The 25,329-nt window shown below is 42.8% G+C and overlaps 1 protein-coding gene across 1 annotated transcript; it reads left to right on the top strand.

Moving 5' to 3' along the window:
- Positions 1-404: 404 nt before the first annotated feature.
- UBE2G1 (ubiquitin conjugating enzyme E2 G1) lies at positions 405-25,329 on the top strand. Its single transcript, XM_084219172.1, has 6 exons — positions 405-695; positions 15,202-15,304; positions 18,014-18,111; positions 19,186-19,364; positions 22,540-22,663; positions 24,749-25,329. Exons 1-5 carry the CDS (start codon positions 650-652, stop codon positions 22,624-22,626), a joined length of 513 nt encoding a protein of 170 aa, XP_084075298.1. The 5' UTR covers positions 405-649; the 3' UTR covers positions 22,627-22,663; positions 24,749-25,329.

Below are 25,329 nucleotides of genomic sequence, written 5' to 3'. Positions count from 1 at the left end.
TCACCCAGTCTAACCCCTGCCGAGGCAGGGTCACCTAGAGCAGGTGACACACAGGAAGGTCTCGGTGAGTTTGGCATTTCTCCAGAGAAGCAGATTTCCCCCCCTGCACAAGTCTGTCCCAGTGCTCTACCACGCTCACATAAAAAATTTCTTCCTCAAGTTGAGGTGGAACTTGCTGTGTTTTAGTTTGTGTCCCTAAATGTCCTTCGGGAGGAGATTCCCCTCACAGAGCGCTCTCCCTTCCTCCCCGCTAACTCAGGCTTGACTCAGGAAGGGCAGGCAGGGACCTTCCCAACATGGCGGCCGAGCGCGGCTCCCCGCCCCTCAGCCGCTCTCAAGATGGCGGCGCGGAAGCTCGGCGGCCGGCCCTAGTGCGCCTGCGCGGGCCCGAGTGCGGTGAAATTCCTGGCGGGGGGAGCAGGAGGTGGCGGCGCTGAGGGCTCGGAGCAGGAGGCGGAGGGCGGCTCGGAGCCACGGCCGCGCTGCCCTGCCCGGGACCCTGCGTGCTGTGGCGGCCGGCGCCGAGCCAGACCACCGGCGGGCGCGGAGCGGACGGGCTGAGGGACGCTCGCCGCCACCTCTCGCAGCGCCAGGAGCCGCGCCGTCCCCGCCGCCGCTGGGACTCCCTCCCCGGGCAGAGCGGGGGAGAATGACGGAGCTCCAGTCCGCCTTGCTACTGCGGAGACAACTAGCAGGTACCTGGGCCGGCGGCGGAGGAAGGAAGGGAAGGCGGCGGGTGATCCGCCGCGGGGGAGCAGGGGCCGGGCGGCCTCGGAGGGGCCGCGGCCCGTAGCGGTGGAAGGAAGGGGCGCCGGCTCGGGGAGGGGGCGGGCGGGAGTGCGTGTGTGTGTGTGAGGGGGAAGGGGAGATTACGGCCCCCCCTCGCCGTGCTGTGCCCAGCCGGGAGCCGAGGGAACTAGGCCGAGCGGGGGAGGGGGAGCCCGACCGGCGATTGCTGCCAGGGGAGCCGGGGGAGGGGAGCGGGGCCGGCACGGTGGAGGAGCGTCCCCTCGGCTGTCCCCGTCCCGCCGGGGGAGCGCGGGGTGGCACCGGCCGCGCTTGTCCGCACCCCCCAGCCCCCCGGTACCAAGCCTGGAGGACTCCTCCTCCCCTCCCCTTGCGGTCCCGTCTCCCTGGGGCGGGGGAGAACCGAGCCGGAGCTCGTCCCGCAGCGCGGGGGATGCGTGCGGGCTGATGTTTGGGGGTGTTTCTGAGGCGCCGGAAAGAAGCGGAGGAAGAAGGATTGTTCCCCCACCCCCGGAACGAGGCACTGCGGGCCCAGGCTGACTCCCCGCACTCGCACCCCTTCCCGAGGGGACCTGCGGTGCCCTCGTCCCGCCTCTCCTCACCGGCTCCCCCTCACCTCCCGTGCCCGGGAGGGGGAGGCCGCTGGCCCCTTTGTTGTCAGGAGAAGCGGCGGGGGCTCCGCAGGCACCGGCGGGGGAGACATGACCGGGCAGCAGAGGGTGCGGGCGGGGGAGCGGGTGGGACCGCTGCGGGGGGACCCGCGGGGAGCGGCGGGGGGGGTCCGCCGGGGGCGAGAGGGCGGGACGGGCGCGGGGGAGGAGGAGTTGGGGACCGAGCTGGGGGACGGACACGGCCTGGGTGCTGCGGCCCGGCCGGCGGCGGAGGGGAGTGGGGTGTCATCGGGGTGTCAGACGGGCTCGGTGTCGCCGCGCCCCCTCCCTTTGTCCCCGGGCGGGCGGCCGAGCTGGCCCGGCCCGGCCCCGCCGAGGGGCCCCGCATGCGCGGGGCCGCACAATGCGGCTCCATGTGTGCGCTGCCACACTTAAAGGGAAACGAGCCGGCAGCGCTCCCTTCCTCCCTCCCCCACTTGCACATGTTCGCCGCATCCTCTGCCTGCTGGGCCGGGATACGGCCATCCACTCGAGGAAGCGCACGGGTCTGCGCGGTACCTTGAGAGAATCGGGTCGCCTTTTTTGTCTCTTACGTAAAAAATTACTTCGTAGCCAGTTAAGGAAATGTGTGCCAGGTGTACCTAAACTCGGGCAATTACAGCGCTGGCTGGAGTTGGCCGAGTAGCCATACAAAGGGACAGGGTCACTGGGTAGCACAGGAATTCCCGGAGGAGGATTTTGGCCCGAAACTTAGCTTAATGTCGTTGGAAGCCTTAGGGTGGAAAGCAGCATTGTTAGCAGTAAGGAGATGAGGTTGCATAACCGGGTATAGCGAGCTGGAAGATGTGTTTGTGCATCTCCAGCACTGTTTTCTGGGTTTGGATGGTGATCAGTTTGCAAAACTTCACTATCGTTAACTACTAGCACAAAACGTCTTACCCCTTTAAGGTAAAGGTCTTTAAAAAACCCAACAAATTTTGTACTGTGGCTAAAAATCGCGTGTTGTGGCCTTAGTCCTGAACATCAGCATGTACCTGTTAATTCCCTGGTAACTGCTGAAGTTATTAGTGACACTCAGTGAGGTGTCTGCATGTTCAGATAAGCTAATAATGCCTAGATATGGGCTTACTGCAGGAGCTTCAGACTGGATATGCTGTGAAGCTTCTCTCTCCTATACATGATCCCTAAAGGGAAACAGTGTAGAATAGTTGCTCTCTATCTTGATTAAAAAAAAGCATTTGGTAACCTAGAATAGTTGTTCAAGTGTCTGGAATTTCTCTTTTAATCTAGTAATCGTGCTCCACAAAAGAAAGTTGGACATTTGGTTGAAGTCTCTTGATAGTAAGTATTCAGCTTCTGTGGTGTACTTTGTTTTTTTGGTTTTTTTTTTGTCTTGTGGGGTCTTAAGGCCTTGTGTAAGCACAGACTGATTGGATATGTAAGTACATTTGTGGACTACTAGATCTAGGGGTTAACTTCTGTTTAACTTTCTGCTCAATCTTATCTGAAGGCTTTATGTGTTCTGGTAAAAACTGGTGAGCTTTTCTAGTTGTCCCTATTACTGATTCAGCTGTACTGACTGCAGCCATTTTCTTGCATCATGCAGCTATTCTGGGGGTTTTGTTTTAAGTAATACCAATACCTTTGGTATCCCTTTACATGTACTAAAAGAAATTGAAACCATATTAAAAGTGACTTTGAGTGTGTATGAAGTATGATGAGCGTTGAAGAAGAGTCTTGAACTCTACAGAAGTCTTACGTGGAATAACTGACCTGAGGGAGTTACCATGTATGGAAGAAACTATTTTCTGTGTGACATCTGAACTGAGCTGGCACTGGACTGACACTGGTTTTTCTGGTGTCAGGCCACTTGAAGTCGTAGTGCAGAGTCTGAGCTTCATGATTTTCCTTCCCTACTGCTGACTGTCTTCCAAGTCTCACCTGCTCCAACATGTCCCTTTGTTAATACCCACGTTGTTTCTTCTACCTCAGACCAAAAGCCACCACTCTGGTGGTATTTGCCCCGGTGGGACTGATATTCAGTCTCTGCTCCATGCAGTTTTTGCCTATATTGGGTGTGGTGAATCATGGAGTTGTACCTGGTGGTTGGGTTTAGGAGACCAGTAAACAGACAGTTGATATGAGTTATGTGCTCTAAGCTAGTTTAAATTGCTCTGGTTCAGTCAGTTGTTCTTCGATAATGACAGATTTGAAGTTGCTGAAGCAAGACATCAGAAATGAAGGGAGGTTGAAGTGAGAATCTGAAACCTATACAATGGTTGAGGAGTATAAAAATTCTTTAATGGTGGGACGCTGGCTGCCTCTTTTCAATGCCTAGAAGAAAAAACAATGGCAGGAGGAGGGAGGGATGTTAAACAGTTCTCAGAGTAGCTACCTGTTTGGTCCCCCATATGCTTTGATTCTTAATTATGGGGAAAGGTGTCTGGCATGGAGCACTTTAATGAGCTGTTTTAATTCCTCAGTACTTTGGCAAAGTATAGGTCAACTGATGAGGCTGCTGGCTGTCAGTGAGATGTAAAACAGTGGGCCTTACCAAACAGCAAAACTTGACAACACAACCTGAAGTTGCTCCAATGAGTGTATGAAGACAGACTTTTTTTTTTTGAAAAGCTGGCTTGTAACTTGAGCAGGAAGCTGGTACCACAGCACCATGTACAACATGCTTGTGCACTTCAGTGGCATGTTCTGGATACTGATAATGCTCAGAGAGAAGGGACATTCAATGACAGTCACAAAATTTAACTTCAAGTTACATGTGGGTTAGTTTTTAACCTCCCAAATTCTATGTGGCTTCACAGTCTTTGCTAATGTAATACTGAGCTGGATCCCCCAGGGACTAAGTGTAGTAGCTGTTTTTATATTGACATGTGCTTGCCCCATTTAGGCACAAGAACAATTCAAAGTAGTAAGAACTTTGAGTAGTTTTTTTATGGGTTTGTGTTTTTTAAGTCTTAAGGAAGTGATGATTTGGGATCTCTTATATCAAAGCCATTTAAAAGTGGTGGTCTAACTAGAGCTGGAGGATCAGAATATCTATGGGTATCTGTCAAATTAAATGTGGTTCCTTCTCAAATCAACTTTGTTGCAAGCAGTAGCAGCTTCTGGAAATATCTTAAAATTCAAACATATTTGTTCTTACATTTGGTGGTGTTTGGTTTTTTTGATTGGTTTTTTGGGGTTTTTTTTTGGGGGGTGGGAGATTTTTATTTTGGGGGTTTATTTGTTTTGGTTTATTGGGGGTTTTAGTGGGTTTTTTTTTTGGAGGAGGGGGGCACTTTGTGGCTTGATAATAATGTGAAATAGAAGCCATGACCTATCCATTTCTTCCAGGCAGAGTGCAGGAAAAACTAAAAGGAAAAAAGTTCCCCTGAACTTAAAAAAAATGTAGATTGGTGTAGCACTGGGTTAGCAGAGTTCATCCCTCAGGGGAGCTGGTGGAGGATAAACTTCTTTTTACAGCCCCAAAACTTTGTTCTTTAAAAAGAGATGCAGACAACAGGGTGTAAAGCTTCTCTCCCAGTCTCCAGCGCTGTCAAGCCCAAAGGTTTTACAGACTGAGGTATGTCTCTGAATACTTTTATTTCATCTTTCTGCCAAATTCTTGCTGACACAGAGACTTTAGAGTAGGCAGACTTGTCTAGTTCAACAAGCAAAATCACATAGGGAGGACGCAGTTAAATCAGTAGCACACAGTGGAACTAGAAGTGCAAGTTCTCTGTAATGTAAACATGGAGCATTGGAAATGGGAATAACCATGCCTTTGTTGGCTGAAGTTGAGCTGGGTTGTAAATAATCTCCAACTTAGGATACAGAAAAGCCACTCTAATGCTTTTCTTAAACATGAGAAACATGGCATTATTTCAATTTAAAGTGTATACAGCTTTTGTTTCAAAGCAGAAATGTCTAATTAAAAACTAGCAAGTTGGAAAACTATTAAATACTTAATGTGACAGTTGAACGACTTTTACTTTCTTCTGAGGAAGAATCTTACTGGGTAATGTTGAGTTAGTTGAATTTTTGGCAATTAGGTAGGACTTTTTAAAAATCTATTTGAGTAGTGAATGGAGAGGGAATTGCAGACTGAAGATCACTTTATACATCAAGGCTGAGATGCATGTTTCTGGGGTGGCTGGTGTATAAGAAACCTTTGTTTACCATTAAGCACTGCCTTACAGTAAGTTTTTAAGATAGTCATTTCAGTGCCTCTGAGTGAAGTATTAATTTGGTACTAGATTGCCTGTTATCTCCTTTGTGAAGGTCTGTTCATATGCACAGTAATACTCTATTATCCCAAACAGTTAGGACTCCAAAGTCCTGCACATGTAAAACTTAGCATTTTAATCGGTCCTGAAATGATAAACACCACTGCATATTGTTTTTAGAAGACTGTTTCATGGTTTTAGATAACCATCAATTTTTTTGGTCTGATGCTTTTTGGGGTACTTAGGTACAGCATGAGTGTAGCAGTCACCTTAACCCCCTGGCAGCGTAGGGCCCTGTTACAGCAGATGAGAGAATCCTGTATCTGTGAGGTTGTGCTGACAGAATTATCAAAGCTGCCTTTCTCAAGCTGACTTTCTAGACAATATCATTGCTAAAACACAGGCCTTGCTCGGACACCAATCACTACAGCAGCACAAGCAGTCTGAATTGGTGCACTGTAAATAACATGATAAATGTGACTAATGGTGAACTTTGCCTGCTACGTGTTAGTTTTCCAAATGCTTCTCTTATAGAAATAATCTGAACTTTGCATCGTGAAAGGAAAGAATATTTATAACAGCACCACCAGCAAAATTTCAGGGGTGCTGGCAGTTTTGGAAAGTGAGTTTTAGCTAAACTACAGAATGGAAGGGCTTGATGACTCAACCAGTTGCTTAAACAGGATGAAGCAATAACCTGCCTCATCAAGGAGTCACTGCCTTGGCTCTGCCTAGGTCAGCTTAATAATCTTTCAGGGAAAGAACCAAACTTGCCATTAGCTCTGAGTTCTTTCCTTCTCTGCTCCCCCCAAACAAGGCATTGTAAGTTACTCCAAAGTAAGGGCATATCTGGATATGGCAGTACAGCGATTTATTCATGTTTGGTTTGAGAATAGTGGAGTGGGAGGACATTGCTGGAGATCCTCTGAAGCAAGGAGCAAAATTAATACCATTTCAGAAAATACTTTCATCAGAATTTCTGCTTTGTTGGTAAGAGCTTCATTTGGAGATGTTAAATCATGCCAAAACCAACTAAAATGTATTGACCTGTGTGATTGATACTGATTCCAACATCAGTATTGTAGTTATTTGCTGCAGAACTGCAAACTAAGGATTTATTGATTTTTATATATATATATATATGTATGTATTTAAGAAAACTGATAGGGACAAATCAAGTAGAGTTAATGGTCTTCACATGAAGCCATATGTAATTATAGCTGATTCTGCCTTGACTTTTCTGTATATTGTTGAAATTTCTTTTTAGTGCAAGGCAGGCCTGGAACAATACGTACATATTCAACTAATGTAGGATTACTTGATCCCTTCTGTGGTTGGTACAAGTTGGTTTTTAGTACCCCCAGTGCCCTATGTTAAACAGTTTGAAAATAAGTGACCTTTGTAGGTGAAACCTGCTTGCCTCAAGTAGGCCTTTGCTAAATTTTCTTCCTGTAGTGTGTTTAATCAACTTCTGTTTTGATGTAAAATACAACAGTTTGTTCCTAGCATAGAGATGGGGTTCCAATGAAGTGGAACTGATCTGAAGGGTGGCTGCTTTTCTGAAAGCAAAAACTAACCAAATACTAAAATGAGTGTGCAGACTGGGGTGCCTGGAAAAAGGAGAGCAGGTGGCTTGTGTGAGGAAGAGGGTGTGTGACTTCTGAAACTCTCCTGTCCCCTTTTTGTTCCAGTGTATGGGAACGGAGTGAGGGCAGCACTTCATGTGCAGGCCTTTGCTCTCACCCAGCTGCCCCTCAGCTTCAGTTTTCACTGGTGTGTGCCTCTCTTTCAGTGTCTGGTCTTGATGAGATCTTTCACTTAGAGTCTCTAGTACGCTTCAGCTTTAGGCCACCCTGCAAGTGTAAATGTTCATACTTGCTTTTCTTTCCTACTCTCAAGTCCAAGGCATATCAGCTGGAGCAGAGATCAGATATCCAGACCTTGTAAGAACACTAAGTATAGCAATCTAATTGAAATGGGGTTCCATAAAAATATCTGCTCTCCTGGACAGAAATGTTAGCAGTTTTTGCACAGATTTAGAATAATAATAAAAACTTTCTGATAGAAACCCTCTGTAAAGGTTTTCACATACGGTCTCTCTGTGTGTGAATTGGTAAGGGAAACGTATTTCTGTGCTGTCATCATACACCTCATAGGTCAAGCTGGCTGTTTTTTTAGCTGGCTGGCATTTGCTGTTGATCTAGAAGATGGTGCTGTCAGGAGTCATTTAAAGGAATGTCTTAAAACAATTCTAAATAACAATGTGGCTCAAGTTAGGATATGCAAACCTGTTATTCATATTATAAGCAGGAGAGAAAACAAGCTGGAAAATTGTTCTTGACTTGCACAACAGCTTAGATGTTAACATCTCCCTCAGATGTTAATATCTCCCCGTGGCATAGGCATGGCATAGAGCCTTTTCAGTGGATTTCTATTTTTTTTTTTTTTGTCTATGAACCATACACATCCTAGAACCCTTGGCTCTGTGCAGCAGTGTTTCATGATTAATGTGTATGTGACTGCTCAGAAGATACTTGGTTGGATTTTTTGTCCTTAGCTTTAATCTAATGATAATTAGCTTTTAAGCAGTTAATCAACTTGTCCTGTCCATGGTAGATTCAGCTACATTAATGGCACCTGTCCTGCCAAATTCCAGCAGTTGTGTACTGTAGGCATCTAAACTTGTAGTCTCTTTGCAGGTGAGAGAAATAAGTGTGTGTAGAGTGTGATTCATCTGACCTGTTTTTGACACCTGCTTTGGGATGGCATAATCAATGATGTCTCAGAAGCCACTAACCCTGATAAGATCTCTTGAAAGCTGCTGAGGGTGACCATCTCAAATGCAGACAGATACAGGTACCCACTGAATACTTGTCTAACTCTTAAGACTGGAAAAAGGCATGAAACGTGGAGGACAAAGTGGAGGTGGCATTTCTGTTACACTGAGTGTGACACATGAATGTGGCTCTGTGCTGCAGGTGACTCTGGGCAAGGTGGTGCACTGAATATTCCCTGGTGACATAATTGCTTCCTTTCACATGTGGATTTCTCAATCAGGGTTCTTCCAATTCTTTTTACTACCCTTGTATTTCCCTTCCTCATAACTCTTCCCCTCAAAATTTAGAACTTATTGGAAATGGTTTTGTTGTGGTTTTTTAACAGACCTTATTCAACCTCCATTTTAACCTGGGTAGTGTGACTGTGCTGGATTCTGGTCTGATGTGATACACAGCATTCTTCTAGCAGTCTAGTCAAAGAAGGCTGTTCAGGAAACATTTTACCTTGATTTTTACCAAAATTACACGGCTGATGGTAATTTGAGCATATATTCTGAACTTCCTGCTGAGAAGCTTAATTCTGGAAGCATAAGTTTCAAAACTTCAAGCAACACTACGGCATTCAAAGGTTTTCATCAGATGAGTATGTTTTGTATTTCCAGTGATTTGGACAGGAAAGTAATTTGAACAGCACATTTGTTTTGAAAGAAAAGATTTGTGGGCTTAGTAGGCACAATGTGGTCCACAGTAACTTAAGTTTAGATATTTGCTTAATGGCAAATAATGGCATTGAGGGAGAGGGAGGCAGACCTTCCTACTGTAGCGTGGGATGTTGGAAGGAGGGAGGACTGTTTAGAGTGTGTGCACACAGAAGGGTCCATGTGTGAGGAGTGCTGCAGAAAGGAAATGCCTCAAAATAGCTTGTGACTGTTGTTGCCTGTCTTTAGGACTCTCAGGTGAAATGGTGCACAGGAACAGACTGTGGGTTGTGGAAACTGGGTTGCCAGGTTAAATCAGTTGCTGGGTATCTGTGTTCTAGTTGAGGCTGTCAAAGAGCTGGTTTTGAGACCTGTGAGTGAGAAATCTAAAGGAGTATTGACACTGTCTGCTGATGTCCACCTCTATGGGCTCAAGGGATTGTGGGGAGCTCCTTAAGAACCATGGCAATACCAAAGACCTGCAAGTTCCTGGTTGATGTGTTAACTCAGTTTTCCACTAAATCACTAATCTAAACTAACAATAGTCTGTCTCCAGGTATGCCATGACTCCTGTGACCATGCAGCTACAGAATATGCAGAATCAAGGAACTTAATTTTTAGCTTAATTCTAGAATAATATGATGTGTTACTCATAAAATAATTCAAATCTCTATTTACTCAAGTGTCTCTAGTACCTTAATCCTCATACTAGTGGCAGTTTTAGGGACTTTGGGCTAGTGCTGCTCTCCACTTGTTTGCAAAGCTGAACTATGGCCATGGCTAGGAATTTGACTGGGAATAAAACCAAAAATCAAACAAGAAACCTCCAGCCTTGTCCTCTGTCCTTTAAAAATCTGCTTCCCTGTGCAAATCTAAGGAAGACTTGACGGGTATAGCTGAGGAGATGGCAAGTGAAGCGGTACACAGGGATGTGTAGCACTGCACTGAGATGCAGCTTGCCTGTTATTTTGAAACCCTTCTTATTTGTAAGTGTCTGAAGTGCTGCCCTTATTAAGAAGGAGTGATGTGTGGAGCTCTGGAAATTAGTTACCAGGCTAAAATCAAACCTAAAGCTTCTACTGAAATGATTGGTAGAATCTCTGCTAAAGAGAGGTTTGTCTTTACTACTGTAGTCTCCCTTCAGAATAATTTTATTGTCCTTCAGAGGCTTAATCTGTTCCAAGTGTTGTCTGTTTGTCACTCCCACAGTGGCTATCAGGAGTGTGTGCGTATTTGGTGCTACATTTTGTCTGAGCTTCTTGGATGAGCTTGGTGGAGCAAGACAGAACATGATGAAAGATGAAATGTAGAGCTTGGGGAATACATCTCCACATAGAGATCATGTTACTTTATCATAATCTCAGCCCTGGTTCTCTAAAATCTGAGATGTATAGCTGGGTCCTGCGTGGAGGAAAGTTTTGGAAATTGTAACTGACCTCAGTGAAGTAATAGGACTATATGGCAGTCACAGTGAGGGCTACTGAGAAGAAGCATCTAGAATGAGGATTTTTATTGTGAACAGTTGTTAGAAGCTCTTGGACTGGTGTTGAGACAACACAAGTCTAAGATGCAGCAAATATGAAGTGCTGGTATGGCCTGCTTGCTCTGAGAGCTGTGTAAGCCAGCTGAATGGTTTATCCAGAAGCCTTAGCCAGGACTTGGGCTCCCTAGTCTGGTTTTGTGTTGCACTCTATTCACTGGCTGCACAAAACTCGCACACTGTGTAACTTTCTAAAGAGGCTGCTATTAAAAAACTACAGGAGCTCATATTTTTGAAGCTTTGTACTGTAATGTAGCTCAAAATACTGAAAGAGTTGATCCGCAGTGGCTGTCTGGGTGAGACGTCAGGCTGAAAAGTTTGGATGCCATACATAGCTGTTCTAGGGAGCTGTGGGCCTCCTTCTGCTTAGTCATTTCTGTTAATGCTGTTTTGCTCTGGGATTGGTGAAGTCTCTTGGCTTATATAAAGCCAGTTTCAGTGAGTGTGGGAACATCAGTAGCTTGATGTAAACTAAACACTGAAACTGGAAGTGCAGCCCATGGTACTGTGTTGGCTCAAGTTTAAGGCAATGGTAACTTAGTTCTGCTTCAGTAAGAGCTAAAGGGACAGACAGTGTGTTGTGTGGCAGATCATGTGGAAAGGGAGCCATGGGGCTTTAAAATCTGTTCTGGATTTAAACAGCTCTCTTGGATTATGGGCCTTTAGTCTTCCTCACCTCCCAAATCAGGTATTGGATTTAATTCTACGTTCAGGACTGGGATTAAAGGAACTGAATGTCTAATTTATAAGCAGACACTGGATTCTGTTCCAAGTATGTTGCTGCTTGGCAGCTGTCCAGGTGTGTGCTGCTTTGGCTGTCAGCTGCTGCTCGGTCTGCAAAGGGCTCTACCTGAAACTGCTTCTAGACTGAGTGAATGTTTAGGATTTTTGTTTTCATTTGCTGGGTAAAAAAATGCCTATTAAATAATCAGAAGTGCAAAAAATATTGTCAGAAATGCTCAACTACAGACTGTAATATATAGTAATTGCAAGTAAATGGCATTTAGTTAGGCATGGACATAATGGAAATATGTTAATGTACTCATTTATGTTTAAAAAGTGCAGCATATCTTTAGCTGAAAAAAAAATCTTGAAGTAAAGCTATTGGAAAAATAATGTGTAAGGATCCAATTCTTCATAGGTGTCTGGCTTCTCTGCTTTTCCAGCACTTCTAGGGCAGTTCTTCAGAGCTTTGTAGAGGACCTGTGTATTACAGACTAGCACTAAGAGCTAGTTCCCCTCTCCCTGCCTGAAGAAGGGAGCTGCATCCTCTGCTTTACCCACGTTTGTCTAGGGAAGCTCCTGTTCAGGCTGCAGGCAGTTAATGCTGTGCTTGGTGGGGACTGGCAGGCACAGGGAGCAGGTGTCCCCTGCCCTGTTGCAGCCTCGGTGTCACTCGCTCGGTGGGCAGTGACACCGGCCTGGCGGCAGCCCTGTGTCACTGAGCCGTGTGTGTGAGGTTCTTTTGTGCCCTGCCTGCATTGCTGTTCCCTTGGGGTTTTGGTGCATGGATTTCACTACTGTGTGAGGCTCAGCTAGTGGAGAGGGAGGCAAGAGGCAGGTGGTACTACTGGTTAACTTTTCTGCTACACAACACTCACTATATCCAGGGAAAAAAAACAAAGCCAAACAAACCTTGGGGCCTTGGTGTTTGCAGGTTTTAATGAGTAGCAGCTACTGGCATGGTAAAGCAGCCAAGGATGATGCTTTTCATGTCTCAGTGCAGAACTTTCCTGAGACTTCCTTTTTTGTCTGCCTGCCAGCCATGTTGTTTAGTTTAACATAAATAATCTGGATGGAAAAGCTCATTTTTAAATAGTTGTTGGTAATTCGGCATACCTCTCATGGAGAAGGTGTATGAGCTTATATTCATTGCAGAAACACTCTTAGGAAAAACAATCAGCAGCTGTTTGAGATGTGCTTCAATACTGCTGTCATGGAAGGAAAATAACCTTTTCACAAGCTGAGACTGATGGCACCTCCTGTAAAAGAAGTGATGTGCTCATTTGCTTTACAGGCAACATCCACTAAGCAATCTTCTTGAACTGCTTTAACTGAAGATTTTTGTTAATGATTGTCCCTTTCATACAGTTTACAGATGTTCTGCATTAAAGGAGCAGGCATGCATGAGTCTTACTCCTTCTCCCAAGTTCTCTTGCAATATAGTGCTACATGGTCCTAGGTGAGAGTCAGAGTGTAAGAGCTGTCTCTCTTTGGGAATAAATACACAAAAAATGTTTTGAACTAAGGGATAAAGTTGTTTGAGGCTGAGACAGAGGTAGAAAGAAATTGAAACAGCACACATTAAGAAATAGAGAAGAAAATGTGTATATTTGCTTTGGAATTAATGTGGCGTATTAAAATAGAGAGAAACATTCTGAATTTTTTCAGTCTTAAGTTCTAGAAGTCTTTAAAGTCTTCTCAGTGAGCAGTGACAACTTGCAAACAATAAAGAAGCTGAATGTGAGCTTTTGAGTTCCAGCAGTTCACACAAAACTCTGCACAAATCCTTTTTTCTCTGTGGAAATGCAGAAATGATGGGACTTGTGTTTCATAGGCTTAAATTCAAGTTTGAAAGTCTTAGGTGAGATAGTAAAACCTATTATTTGAATTCTGACTTCTGTAGTTACTGCAGTAGGTGTTCTGTATTACAGTATTAATAATATCTGAAAGGGTGATGTAAATGTCCTGAGCAGAGATGGCTTTTTTCACAAGCAATGGGCATTTTTTAAAATGAAATCCTGTCTGAAAAAGCAGGTTATATTCGACTAATGAGGTGGTGGAACTTTTAATAGACCATGCTGAAGAAATGTTTGTATTAAGGAGGTAGTAAGAGAGTGGTGAAACTCTCTTTTAATGTGAGATGCTCACCTAAGCTATCTGCCCTTTCAGCTAAGATTAAATAGTAAATAGTTACTCAAGCCTGTGCAGCTGTTTTCACAAAGTTTCATAGATGCCATAGTCTGAAAACTGATTTGCTTAGAGAAAGAATGGCCTTGTTGTAGCTTTTGGGTTTGAGGTTTGCATCTTGGTTAGAGAGCCAGTGATGTTGCCTTTTCTTTCAGGCATTGTCAAGAAAAAATTGGGTTGGCCCAGTACCCAAATCTTTGTCTTGCACCTTGGGGGCTGGATGGCTGACCTTACCTCCTGATTACACCCTTCTGAGTAGCTCCCAGGAAAACCCCTTTCAATATGTCCCTTGGGATTTTAGAATTGAGTCATCTTTGTGGATAAGTTTGACTAAATTAGTAATGACTAAAGTTGATGTTCCTGCTGTCTCCCTCTTCAGAACCTTGGTGTCCTTCACGTGAGCTCAGCATTTTGTTTTCCCAGTGTGGACTTAGACTCCTCTGTGTAGGGCTTGAATTGATTCTTCCTGCCTTTTTCAGCCACACTTTAAATAGTTCAGAACTTAACTGGCCACCAGTGATTGCCAGCTTATAGGAAAATCAGTTTGGACTGAATGGCAGCATTTTCTCCAGAAAGGTACAAGATTCTCACTTGAAGCTCCTCTGCATGTGCCTGAGGGCGTTATAGGGCCCTCTGAACTTAAGTCTTATGGCTTTTAGGTTTACAAAATGGGAATATGTAGACATGCTGTGCTGTGGAACAGAATAATGAGACTCCATAGAGTCTGACAGGGTATAAAATAAGTCTAGCTGGTTGGTTTTTTGTGGGTTTTTTCCACAATAACTACCATTCTTAATTTAATCTGGAAATTACTGACCAGTTGAAGGAATGACTTTTTTTCCCCCTTCCTGCATCCAAAGTACCCAAGATCTGTCAGGACTTGGTATGTACTGTTGAAAATGAAGAATTAGAACTCATTGGAGGGTTTAATTCCAGATTTTACAGGTTTTTTTCCTGGAGCAGGCTGATAACAGAAGTTCAGTGGAGTCTAGACCTAGCTGTGACTTGTGTGTAGCTATTTCCAGAGAAGCCTCTATCTGGCAGTGATTGTGTGAAGTAGCCTATACATTTACAATGCTCTATAGCTTGTCGCTGTTGGAAAAAAAACTGTGAAGCAAAAGGAAGAAATAAAAACATACAACTCCATATCTGAACAACATAGCAGCTTATCTTCTATGTTCTGTTGTACTAGTTCAAAATATAGTAAATCATTATCTCCAGAATTCACTGGCACAGGTCTCAAATGCTTTCAGAGTCTGAAAGAAAAATCATTTAAACAAAGTAGAATGTTGCTTTTAAATAAAAACATAATGTGACTTTGGTCTTGTGTTAACATTTTCTAGAGTTAAAGACAGACTTTAGTTAAGCTGGCTCCTTGGGGTTCTTGTAAAGCTCTTGTATTATTAGAAAGCCTGTTTCCTGACTTAAACACTCATTGGTATCTAGTGTAGGAGACCATGTCCCATACTTGTGTGTTGTTCTGGCCCTTCTGCTCTTGTTACTCACAGAATTTTAGGTTAAGACATGGTCTCAGCTCTGGCAGAAGTTTGTGGTGGGAAAGCTGAGGGCACTCACTCAGGCCATGAGAAAGCACAATGTCATGGGGTTATTTGGTCATGTATGGACACAGAAGCAAAACCAGCAAATGTGTATTATAGACACCTAAAGTTCTCTTAAATTCTTTTTCCTACACAGAGCTCAACAAAAATCCAGTGGAAGGCTTTTCAGCGGGCTTAATAGATGACAATGATCTTTATCGATGGGAAGTCCTTATTATTGGTCCTCCAGATACACTATAGTAAGTACTGATACTTATACAGAAACTTGAATGAACTCGGATTTACTAGTTCTAGTTTGCTCCTAGTGAATAGAAGCTAACCAAAACCTTGTGCTAAATCAGGTAATGCTCTTCTGTTGCTAGCAGAATACCTGTAAATAGCTGGATTTGCTATGTAGAAGTTCTAAACTGCTTTGCTCCCCTGGGAAAATTCAACACTGATCTCTTTGTTCTTGTATGGAAAAGAAAGACAAAAGGTGCACTTAGAGGCAGCTTCTGTTTTCTGTCACATGTAAGTAAGGCAGATAAAATGCACTATTTGCTGTTGCTGCTGGGAGGCTGTAGTTCAGGTGATAGTGCCATGTTAAACCATTGCAACTTCATGTGTGTGATGGTAGGAAAATATTCAGTTCAGGTGGGATGTAATTGGAGGAAACCTCAGCAATCCACAGAACTGGCTTCAAATCCTGTCAGATTGAGATGGGAGAACTTCCAAGTGTGACCTGGAGTACTTTGGGGTGATATCTATTCCAGTTTCTGGGAAAATGTTCTTTGCCCAGGAGAGGTCAGTTTAAAGTGTACTCCTGAAGATGACCTCTGTTCTCTTCATTAAGCTGTTGCAGTAGTAAACTACTGATACAAAAAGCCTAGTGACGTTTACTTGAGGTCAGTTTTGGTTGCAGCATGAAGTTCTGTATGTCTGCCAGCAGACTTCAAATAAGTATTTAAATCCAGTAATCAAATTGCTTGGCTTTTCCTCAAGCTCACTGCACTGTGGTTCTTGCATGAGATGGTTTCTCCAACTTCTGTTGACCTTTTCTGAACAGTCCTGTGGTTCTGTTATATTCTCATGGCTATTTTATAAAAACTGTCAATAAAGAAATGCTGCTTCTAATTGATTGTCGTCTTAGGTGTTAAAAGTTGCAGTAGTGTTTTTTTAACTCCACTTCTATAGGGTCCTGACCTTTTTTTGAGGCTTTTAGGTAAGAAACTCTCTTCTGTTCCAGTCCCTGGTTGCTGTTTTTCAGGGTAGTATTACACTGAACCCTTCCTCCCTGGGCTGTTTGATAAGGCTGGTCACATATAATAGTTTAAGTTCAACAATTTTCAAACATCAGTCTCATTTCTGGTCCCACTTCATTTATTCTGAGTTTAATTGAAAAGACTTTATAGTTAGTGCAGTACTCTACTGGCAGAAACCCTTTTATAAGGAATATTGCTAATATTGATAAAAATGGCACTGATCTCCCTTAATTGACAGCTGTATTTCATTAATTGATAGAAATGTAGATCCACTTTAAAACCTGTATTTATATGCAGTTGATATGGGACAACCAGGGATGCCCTACAGCCTAGTAGCTTTAGGATTTGCTTCTTTAAAAAGGGAAAGAAGGACTTTTCCAGTTTGAAAGAAAGGGTTTGACTGGTTTGGGACTATCAACAAATAGTCCCTAACTCTCATTTGGGACATTATGCTCTCCTTTGTCTTGACATTGTGGATGTTAAAACAGTGTTTCTGGAGTTCTTACCTCTCCTGGGATGAAGGATTCTTTGGAAACTGCCTGCTGTTTCTAAAACTTGTGAAAAATAAATGCTGTGGGTTCAGATCCCCTCAGCTGCTTCAAAGAGCCAAATTACTTAAAGGCAGTGTTTTTGGAGTTGGTTTTTTTGTTTCTTTGGGTTTCTTTGGGTTTTTGGGGGTTTTTTTTGAGACACTTGCTGGAACTGCACCCCTTTGGTTAATGGTGGTAAAACATGTTCTTTTTCTCAGTAGCTGGTGCACTTTAGAGACTTCTACTCCTTAACAAATACAGGAAAAAAATCACACTGAACAGTTTTCTGTTCACCACTTCTTTTTGTCTGTGTGGCTGCTGAGGAGTAGGTTGTCCCACCATGCATCTCATGCCATCTCTGGGGGTTTGTATTCCACTTTTTTTTCTGCCTTTGCAATTCCAAATTTTGTTACAACCTTCAGTTAGAAGAAATGACAGTAGCAGGACAAATATTATTGACATTAGCAAAGTATTCCATCTGTAAACCTTTCCATCTAATACAGACCTTCACCTTTTCAAAAGGCACTATTCCTGGCCTGTAACTCCACATAAAACCAGGATGTCTCTTGTTTATTATTGTTTTCCAGTTGAGTGGGTAACTAATGCAGAACACCTCACTGTCATGCCTGAGTCACTTTTGCTTAGTGTTGAAAAGGTGGCATTGGAATTCTTTTTACATTTAATGCTCTATACACAGCCAGAGCTTTCTGCATTTTTTCCCTGGGGCTCACTGCTACAGATGGAGACCACAAAATGAGGACCGAGGCCTCTAGCAGAGGAAAATGGGTGTCTCTGCTGGGCTGGACTTGAGAAAGGCAGTTATTGGCAATACCTTTTTTTTTCCTGTTAATAAATGTACTGTGAGGAAAAAAATATAAGTTGTGATTCCAGATGGTAAATTCCTTGGCAGTTTTTTCATTCCCCCCCCACCCCCGTGGTTTTTCCCCTCTGGAACATCTTCCTAGTTCTAAAAAAAGATCATGTTGGGGAACTGGCAGTATCTTGTGAAAGGATCTTCTGAATGTAGAAACTCTTTACATTGCATATGGAAGTGTTGATGCTGTTAATTACCAACATGATGTTAAGTTGTGTGAGGTGTAAACTTAGAACATCAGTAAGTTCCGATCTTCAGCTTAAGCTTACAAGAAACTCTACTAAGATATTTTTGATTCCCCAGTGAAGGTGGTGTTTTCAAGGCTCATCTTACTTTTCCAAAAGACTACCCACTGAGGCCGCCAAAAATGAAATTCATCACAGAAATCTGGCATCCGAATGGTAAGAAATGTCAAAGTTTCAATTTCTTTTTGCAGTTCAGAACTGAAATGCAGAAAGTGAAGACAAATAAAATAAATTTCTGTTCATGTTAGAAATATGAAACTCTGCTTTTACTTTGCCATCCTCACTTAATAGAGAAGTAATAACAATGGCAGAGTTTTTAATAGTGCTAGTCTGAGAGCATAAAATACTCCTAAAGTATTTTCAGAAGCTAATCTGAGTAGGTTCTTGCATTCTTGGTAATTGTTCAGGGATTTTTTTCTTAATTTTTTCTCTGAAGTGCAAAATTCTAGTCTGAGGAAAAACTTGACTTCTATTGCTGCCTTTTGTTATACTTTCAATTATTTCATCTTGCTGTTACTGACTTGGCAGCTCAGTATAGAAAGCCCAAGGTTGTCCTCATCTAGTGAAGCATGAAAAGAAATCTTCTGGTCTCTCTAAAGGAGACTTCTCCTAATGTCTCATTTACCTATGGACTGATGGAGATTGGATGGGAAGGTGAAATAAAACAAAAGGTCGTTTTACTGGGAAAGAAAAATGTTCTTCATCTTCAGAAAATGTAGATGTTGAAAGGTGGGAGGAGACAGTGCTCCTATCAAAAGGACAGAGAATATTTTAATGCTGTGTCAGTTTCAGCTCTGGAAATACCAGAGTACTTGTCAGGCACTTTCTAATTCCAGCAGTTTAAATCATATTTCAATATGTTCCAGTAATATCCAGCTGATGCTGTTGCTGTGGAAAAAAAGTCACTCTAGAGTTTGCTGAACTTAACAGAAAAGTCTGTAGTGGAAGCCTGTCTAAATAAATATTCTTGAGAGTTGCAGTGTGATGTTAGAGTGAGTCCTTCCTCCCCATGTGCCCTCTCTGTCAGGAGTCCAGGCACATTCAGACTTCCACCAAGCCCTGTTTATTACAGTTTAAGTTCTGCAATAGTTAATTACTTTCCTTCTTTATAAAGTGTTTTCACTGACAGTGTTTCAGAGTAGCTGGAATGAAGATGAACAGTTTCTGACTGTCCTGAAGAAATGCCAGCATGTTGTTCATGACTGAAATATGCCTTGTTCTATTTTGTAGTTGACAAGAACGGCGATGTCTGCATTTCAATTCTTCATGAGCCTGGAGAAGACAAATATGGCTATGAAAAACCTGAGGAACGCTGGCTTCCCATTCACACAGTGGAAACTATCATGATTAGTGTTATTTCTATGCTGGCAGATCCCAATGGTGATTCTCCTGCTAATGTTGATGCAGCGGTAAGGCTTTCCTTGGTCTGCCAATTGTCTTCAATGTAGAAACCTTGCAATGGAGTTCTGGTTCTGGTTTAGCAAACAGTAACGTTGGGAAGAACCTTTTCTATCACAGGCTAAGGCTACCATTGTGTTGGGAAAAGCAGTGATGTTGTCAGACAAAACTACTCATTAGCCTTGGGAAGTTTCTTTCACTTCTCTGGAGCAGTCTTCCTGTCCGATGGATTAGAGCAGTAGGTTTGGCTGTGTAGGTCTGTGCTCTGAGAAGGTACTGAAAGGCTTTACTGGGCATCTGACCCTCAACTCAACAGGGAGGGTTGTCCCAGACTAGATTGACTGGCTCAGGAGGGAGGAAAAATGGTCTGATTTACAGCCAAAGAGCAGGGTGAGTCTGCAGGTGTGAGATGGAAGTGTTTGATGCAGTGCAGCGTTCTAGACCATGGCCTTGCTGTGTGTGTATAAACACAGCTATCAGCTCTCCAGAAGAACTGTGTTTAGAGCAGAATATAAGAATGAGACTGAGAAATGTTTGTAGTGGGGAGAGAAAAAAGTCTCAGTTCTGGAAGGGCATAGGGGGACAGACTTCAGGCCCTGCTTGTCTGACATGACACTGACGTGCTCCTGAATTGCAGTTCAGCTGTGAGTGTTGTCTGTTCACAAAAGAGAAGTTCTAGCTCTTTTAACTGTGGGAGTGAGGAAGGAGATGGGAATTTTGAGATGCAGAGTTTTGTAAAGGAATGTTAACCTGTTCTGTCAGCCAAGCTATACCTTCCCAAAGTGGGTGGGAGTTCAGTAGTTTCCTGGAGTCTTTGATCTGCTGTGTTGTGAGTATTTTCAAAGGTGGTTGAGCTCTCTGAGAAATCATTATGGGAACAGACTCATGTGGAACAAATTTAATGGGAAGAAAACAAACAAAAAGTTACAGTGAACGATTTCCTCATTTATCCTTTTTAAGTGTTGGACCTCCCCTTTTTGTGTTATGTTGCTGGTGGAAACAGACACCCAAGAAATATGGACATTTCCTGCTCAGAGCACCGGGAGAAGCAAGTTATCAATGAAATGCTAAAAGTGCAATTAGAATTCCTCAGTTCACAAACCCATGTATGTTGAATGTAGCTGGCCAACCCTGGAGAAAGCACGTGTTTTTAGCTGTGCTTGTCACCTTCCTGATGTCAGACTTTCTGCATTGTGCCCCACTCTCACAACTACTTCAGGATTGGGTTTTTTATTTTTTCCTTAGGAAAGTTTGACACAAAATGAATTTGCCTTAGGGTAAAGGTCAAAAATGAAACCAGCTTTTTCTAGCCCAACATGAAAGAACAAAAAAATTCAAATTTCACTGAAGATAGTAGGGATGCATCACTTTGGATGCTAGCAACTATTATTGACTGTGGCATTACATGTTTCAAGGAACTTTTGAAATGCTGCTGGAGCAGTTGGTTCTCCTGCTGGGTTGTAGATCTCTTCATATTAGCAAAAAACATACTCAGGTAATGAAGAATCAGCAGCTCCTGTGTTTAGTACAGCAATAAAATTTGGCAGTTACTATAAGATACTTTGTCCGATGTCAGTTATTCCTGCTTTTAAGTGAGTTTAGTGAATAAGGTGTTACAGGCAATTCACAGAATTACAGGAGCAGGGGATAGACCTGCCTTCAGGAAAAATGAACTATGCATGTTGGAGTACTGTCTCTTGGAGTGGAAGAAAAATGAGGATCAGGAACCTGAATAGATATTTTGGAAGGCATATAGAACAGTTCATGACCTAAAATTACATTTTTGGAGAATCAGTTGTCAAATTGGAAACTTTGCTTGCTATTCAAATCTGAACAATTCATAAAATTACAAGTAGAAAAAGTAGAAATGAAAACTAAGGCTCTGAAGCTCAGAGGGCACAAATTCAATGCTTTTCTTGGCTTTAAGCCATCTTGTGTAAGCTGTCCTATGTCCCAGTCCAAGGAACCAAATGTTTGCTGCATGAATTGCTGAAAAAGAACAAACTAATTAGTAGCCTTATTTGTGCTTTCATAGGAGAGTTAAGACGTGCTGGGCTCTCCAACATGCTGATTGTTTAAGTGAGCTTGGAGGTGATGAATGTTAGGGTGTGCCATTTATCACTCAAATGTACTACAACCTCCACTCCAGGTGGGGGTGAAAAGGTGTTGTGTGCTAGATTGCATCAGGTGAAGCAATGTGGGGGGTTTTAACCCCTTCCCTCACCCCTGCAGTAAGAATATATTGCTTATATCAGAAACTAAGAACTGTAGAACTTGATGAAATAAGGGGTTCTTTATATTTTCTCCACTACTTCTGACTGGAAGGCAGTACCCAGCACATCAATCTTAACCCCACCTGATGCTCCTGTGCTTTCATCTGAGCTCCTTGTGAGCCTGGCACAAAACAAACCTGGCTGCACTTTCTCAAATAGGTTTTTGTGATACCTTGATGGGTGCATCTCTGGGTTCAGACTTCCCTCTTACCTATCTTCCTGCTCATCTTTATCTTGGCTCTTCATCTCTGCAGCTCTGAAATCAGATCCCTGTCACAGAGACCAGCCCTGTAGGTGAGCTGAGTATTCTCCTAAGGTCTTTCTCACAGAGCCAGTATCTTACAGCCATATCTAACTAGGAGGTGTTTGCTTTCAAAGGACACTGCTGTGCCTCTTCTAGATACTGTGACTTCTGTATTTCTGTCCTGGAGTGTCCTGGCTAGATTGAAGGGAACTGAAACTGTCTTTAAAAAAATCTGAGTAACTGCTGGCTCCACAGTACCTGTGTACCTTTTTCACCACTGCAGTTAAAGACACTGTCTCTAACACATAACAACAGCTTGTGGTCTACAGGTTGAGTTTGCTGCTACTTTGCAGGCTGAAGCAAATAGATTTTTAGCACAGACAGTGTGAAATACTGGCAAGCCACCAGGTTAGTCTTGGAGTGTGCCTGAAATCCAAGGGGAAAATAACATCCTCACTGTCTTGTAAGCAGCTGGCACAGAAACCCAGAGCAAACTTTAGAAAGTCCTGAATATCGCAGGTTTTCGGTGAGGAGCTCAATGATTGTAAGCAAATTTAGGTGTTGACTAGATGGCTAATGTCTGAAAACATAAACAACAAGAGTCTTCCTAGAGCTTGTACAACTCCTTGTTGTAGGATTGACATCTGAAAGCTGTCTATTCAATTACAGAAAGAATGGAGAGAAGACAGAAATGGAGAATTTAAAAGAAAAGTTGCCCGCTGTGTAAGAAAAAGCCAAGAAACTGCTTTTGAGTGACACTTATTCAGCAGCTAGTAGCTTCACTTTTTTCAGGGTAAGTATCCTTCTCAAGATGAGTCAGTTACCTGAGTTGAGGATTTCCTGCTTAAGTGTTGCTGAACTATTTTTCTTCCCCTCAAAAGCAAAAAGAAACTCCCAAACCTTTCTTCTCAGCTGCATGATCTCAGTGGAGCTCTTTGCCTGTATGCAGTACTAAAGACTAAAAGAACTTAAGTGCACTTGACAGCCTGTTCTGCCAAAATTGGGGAACTTCTCTTGTATTCTTGTGTTTTATGCTGTTCAGAAGTTGAACTTCTCTTTATCAGAATTCATCCTGCTTTATTAATGGCACTTAAAGGTTACTGGAGCTGTAATAGAAGGGGGTGACAATTCCTTGATATTCATTATTGTGAAGAATACTTATAGAATCTTAAAAGCATCTTGAAAGTCTTGTTATCTCAGGAGTTGTGGATTATCTTGCAGATGTTGGTGGCATGTTGCATGTAGGAGTTAAATGAGACTTCAGTGAGGTTGCCAGGAACCACTGAGAAGGGTTTGTTTCAGGTATCTATGGGAGTGTTAACAGAAAGTCTCCTGGCACAGCAGAAAGCATCAAATTGAGATATTACCAGTCAATAATATCAAGAAAGGTGGCGCTCTCTTCAGCAGCCAAAAAAACATCTTTGGTGAGGAAGGCTTGGGAATAGCTTCATAAAAACAGCTGTATTCTACCTGGAAGCTGAACTGTGCTAAATCTGAGTGCTTGGATAAGTTTTGACCTGAGAGTAGTTGACATGATATTTGCATTTTTTGCCACCCTGTTAAAGAGCTTCTTACTCAAGATACTTACTCTAATTTACACAATCCCATCTCAGTTTTAATGGGACTTTGTTTTTTTAATAACCTCTTATAGAAAGCTCTGTATTAAAGAATGGCCCTTAAATCCCTGGCCTTTGGTCACTTTATCTTGGGTATGCCAAGGAAAAACTTCCTCCATGAGCTAATAATTTCCCACTCTTGCCTGTCAAAGCAAAACAGAACTTCATGTTGAAGCTGCCTTTTCTTAATGGTTGGTTTGGCAAATAAACTGCTCTGACCCATTTGGCTGGCAAGCCCCAAATCCATATTTACTGGTTACCTACAGCATACATAATTCACAGGGACAGAAATATGGCACTGTATGTAGTTCAGACTGAACCAGAGCAGCTTTCTACATTCTTCTGCTGGGTAGTTTTTTTTTAATCACAGTTGTACAGGAGAGAGTTCCTTTCTTACCCTTTTGTAAACATGGGGGGGGTTGGGGAAGGCTCCATCTGTGACAAATTAGTTCTGCAGTCCCTCTTTGCAGAAATGCTTTGATTGAAAGGAACTTTCTCCAGTATGGATTAAGCATGAAAAATGCTTAATATTGACCAAAAGACTAAGCAGAGGAACAGAAAGTCTTGTACAACTGCCTATAACTGGAGTGCAAGAATTGTTAATGCTGCTGACTTTTTTTTTCCTGTCTTGGAGAAAGGGAGTAACTGTGAGTAACACTCCAGAGTATCCTTAACTAACCTCAGCTCTGTTGCCATGTTGAACTTAGCTATAGTGAAACAATGCTCTTGACAAATATTTTAAGTAATTGGCTGTGTTGCTTTTCTGGAAGGCAAAAGCTTTTCTAAGTCTGGTGACTCCTCCCAAGCAAGCCATGGGCAGGGAGTTGGATGAGAAGGGGCCACAGCTGGTTTCAAACCAGCCCAGTGTAACTGGGGGCTGTGGTGTCAGTGCTTGCTGAGCACTGCTGTGCCACTTGTACCTGCCTTTCACAGTAAGTAATGCACAGACTTCTCAGTGATAAATCTGCCACGTTTAGCCCCGTGTGTGAATAACCAAAGCTTTACACGCTGCGCACTCGACAAGCAACACGAGGTACAGGAGCCAGAAAGTCTGATAATTGAGCTTGGACACACAGTGTGCTCAACTAACTCCAGTCTTTCTCAGGTGATGAGTTTGGATTTATCCATCTTCTGTTCAGAGGTATGTGAAGCTCTTGAACAAGTAATAGTTAATCTTCTTGAGCTTGATAAACTAATTAACATCTTGAAAATAATTGAGGGTGAGGAGGGGTTTTATTTTAATACCTGTGATTTCTTTGCAGGTCTCCAATTGAGAAACATGGCACTGTTTTTTTTCCTGCACTCTACCCACCTATTGCTGGACTTCTGTTGTTACAAGTTGGCAAACACTGGCTGGAACTGGGCTGCAATAAAACATGCCAGTTATCAATGCTGACAAGAGCCTAACAAGTGCCAACACAAGATGATTACGCATTTTGAAATCTAATGAACTGCTTTAACCTTCAGGAAGAATTGTAAAGATGTGTACATAGCACAACATGATCCGGATAATATATATACTGTTCATGTACATCCACAAATACACATTGTACCAAATAATGCTGTCTGTAGTTAGGGATAGAATTGTGTAAATTCTAAAGATTTTAGAAGGTTTTTTCTCTCCCTATTCATTGTTTCCTGAGTTTAAAAAAACAGCAACTTGTGAAGCATGTCAAAACCAATTAGGATACTAAGTTGGTTTTTTTGGTTTTGGTTTTTTTTTTCCTCCCACTTTCATTTTCCTTTGACCCACTGAGGCTTAATTAAAATTTCTTGCTTATTAAAGTTTAGTAATTTTTTTTTTTTTTTTTTTTGGTTTTTGGAAATGTGGTCCCTTTTGTTT

This window comes from Fringilla coelebs (genome assembly GCF_963513975.1).
Source record: "Fringilla coelebs genome assembly, chromosome: 20".
NCBI classification, from domain to species: Eukaryota; Metazoa; Chordata; class Aves; order Passeriformes; family Fringillidae; genus Fringilla; species Fringilla coelebs.
Note: the sequence above shows the minus strand (reverse complement) of the source record. Positions and strands in the feature narration are given on the sequence as shown.

Excerpts from the sequence above, each read along its gene's own strand:
- UBE2G1 (XM_084219172.1), top strand. The coding sequence starts at position 650 with ATGACGGAGCTCCAGTCCGCCTTGCTACTGCGGAGACAACTAGCAG. Across the intron at positions 696-15,201 it reads ACTGCGGAGACAACTAGCAG|AGCTCAACAAAAATCCAGTG; the intron begins GTACCTGGGCCG and ends TTTCCTACACAG. Across the intron at positions 18,112-19,185 it reads AGAAATCTGGCATCCGAATG|TTGACAAGAACGGCGATGTC; the intron begins GTAAGAAATGTC and ends TCTATTTTGTAG.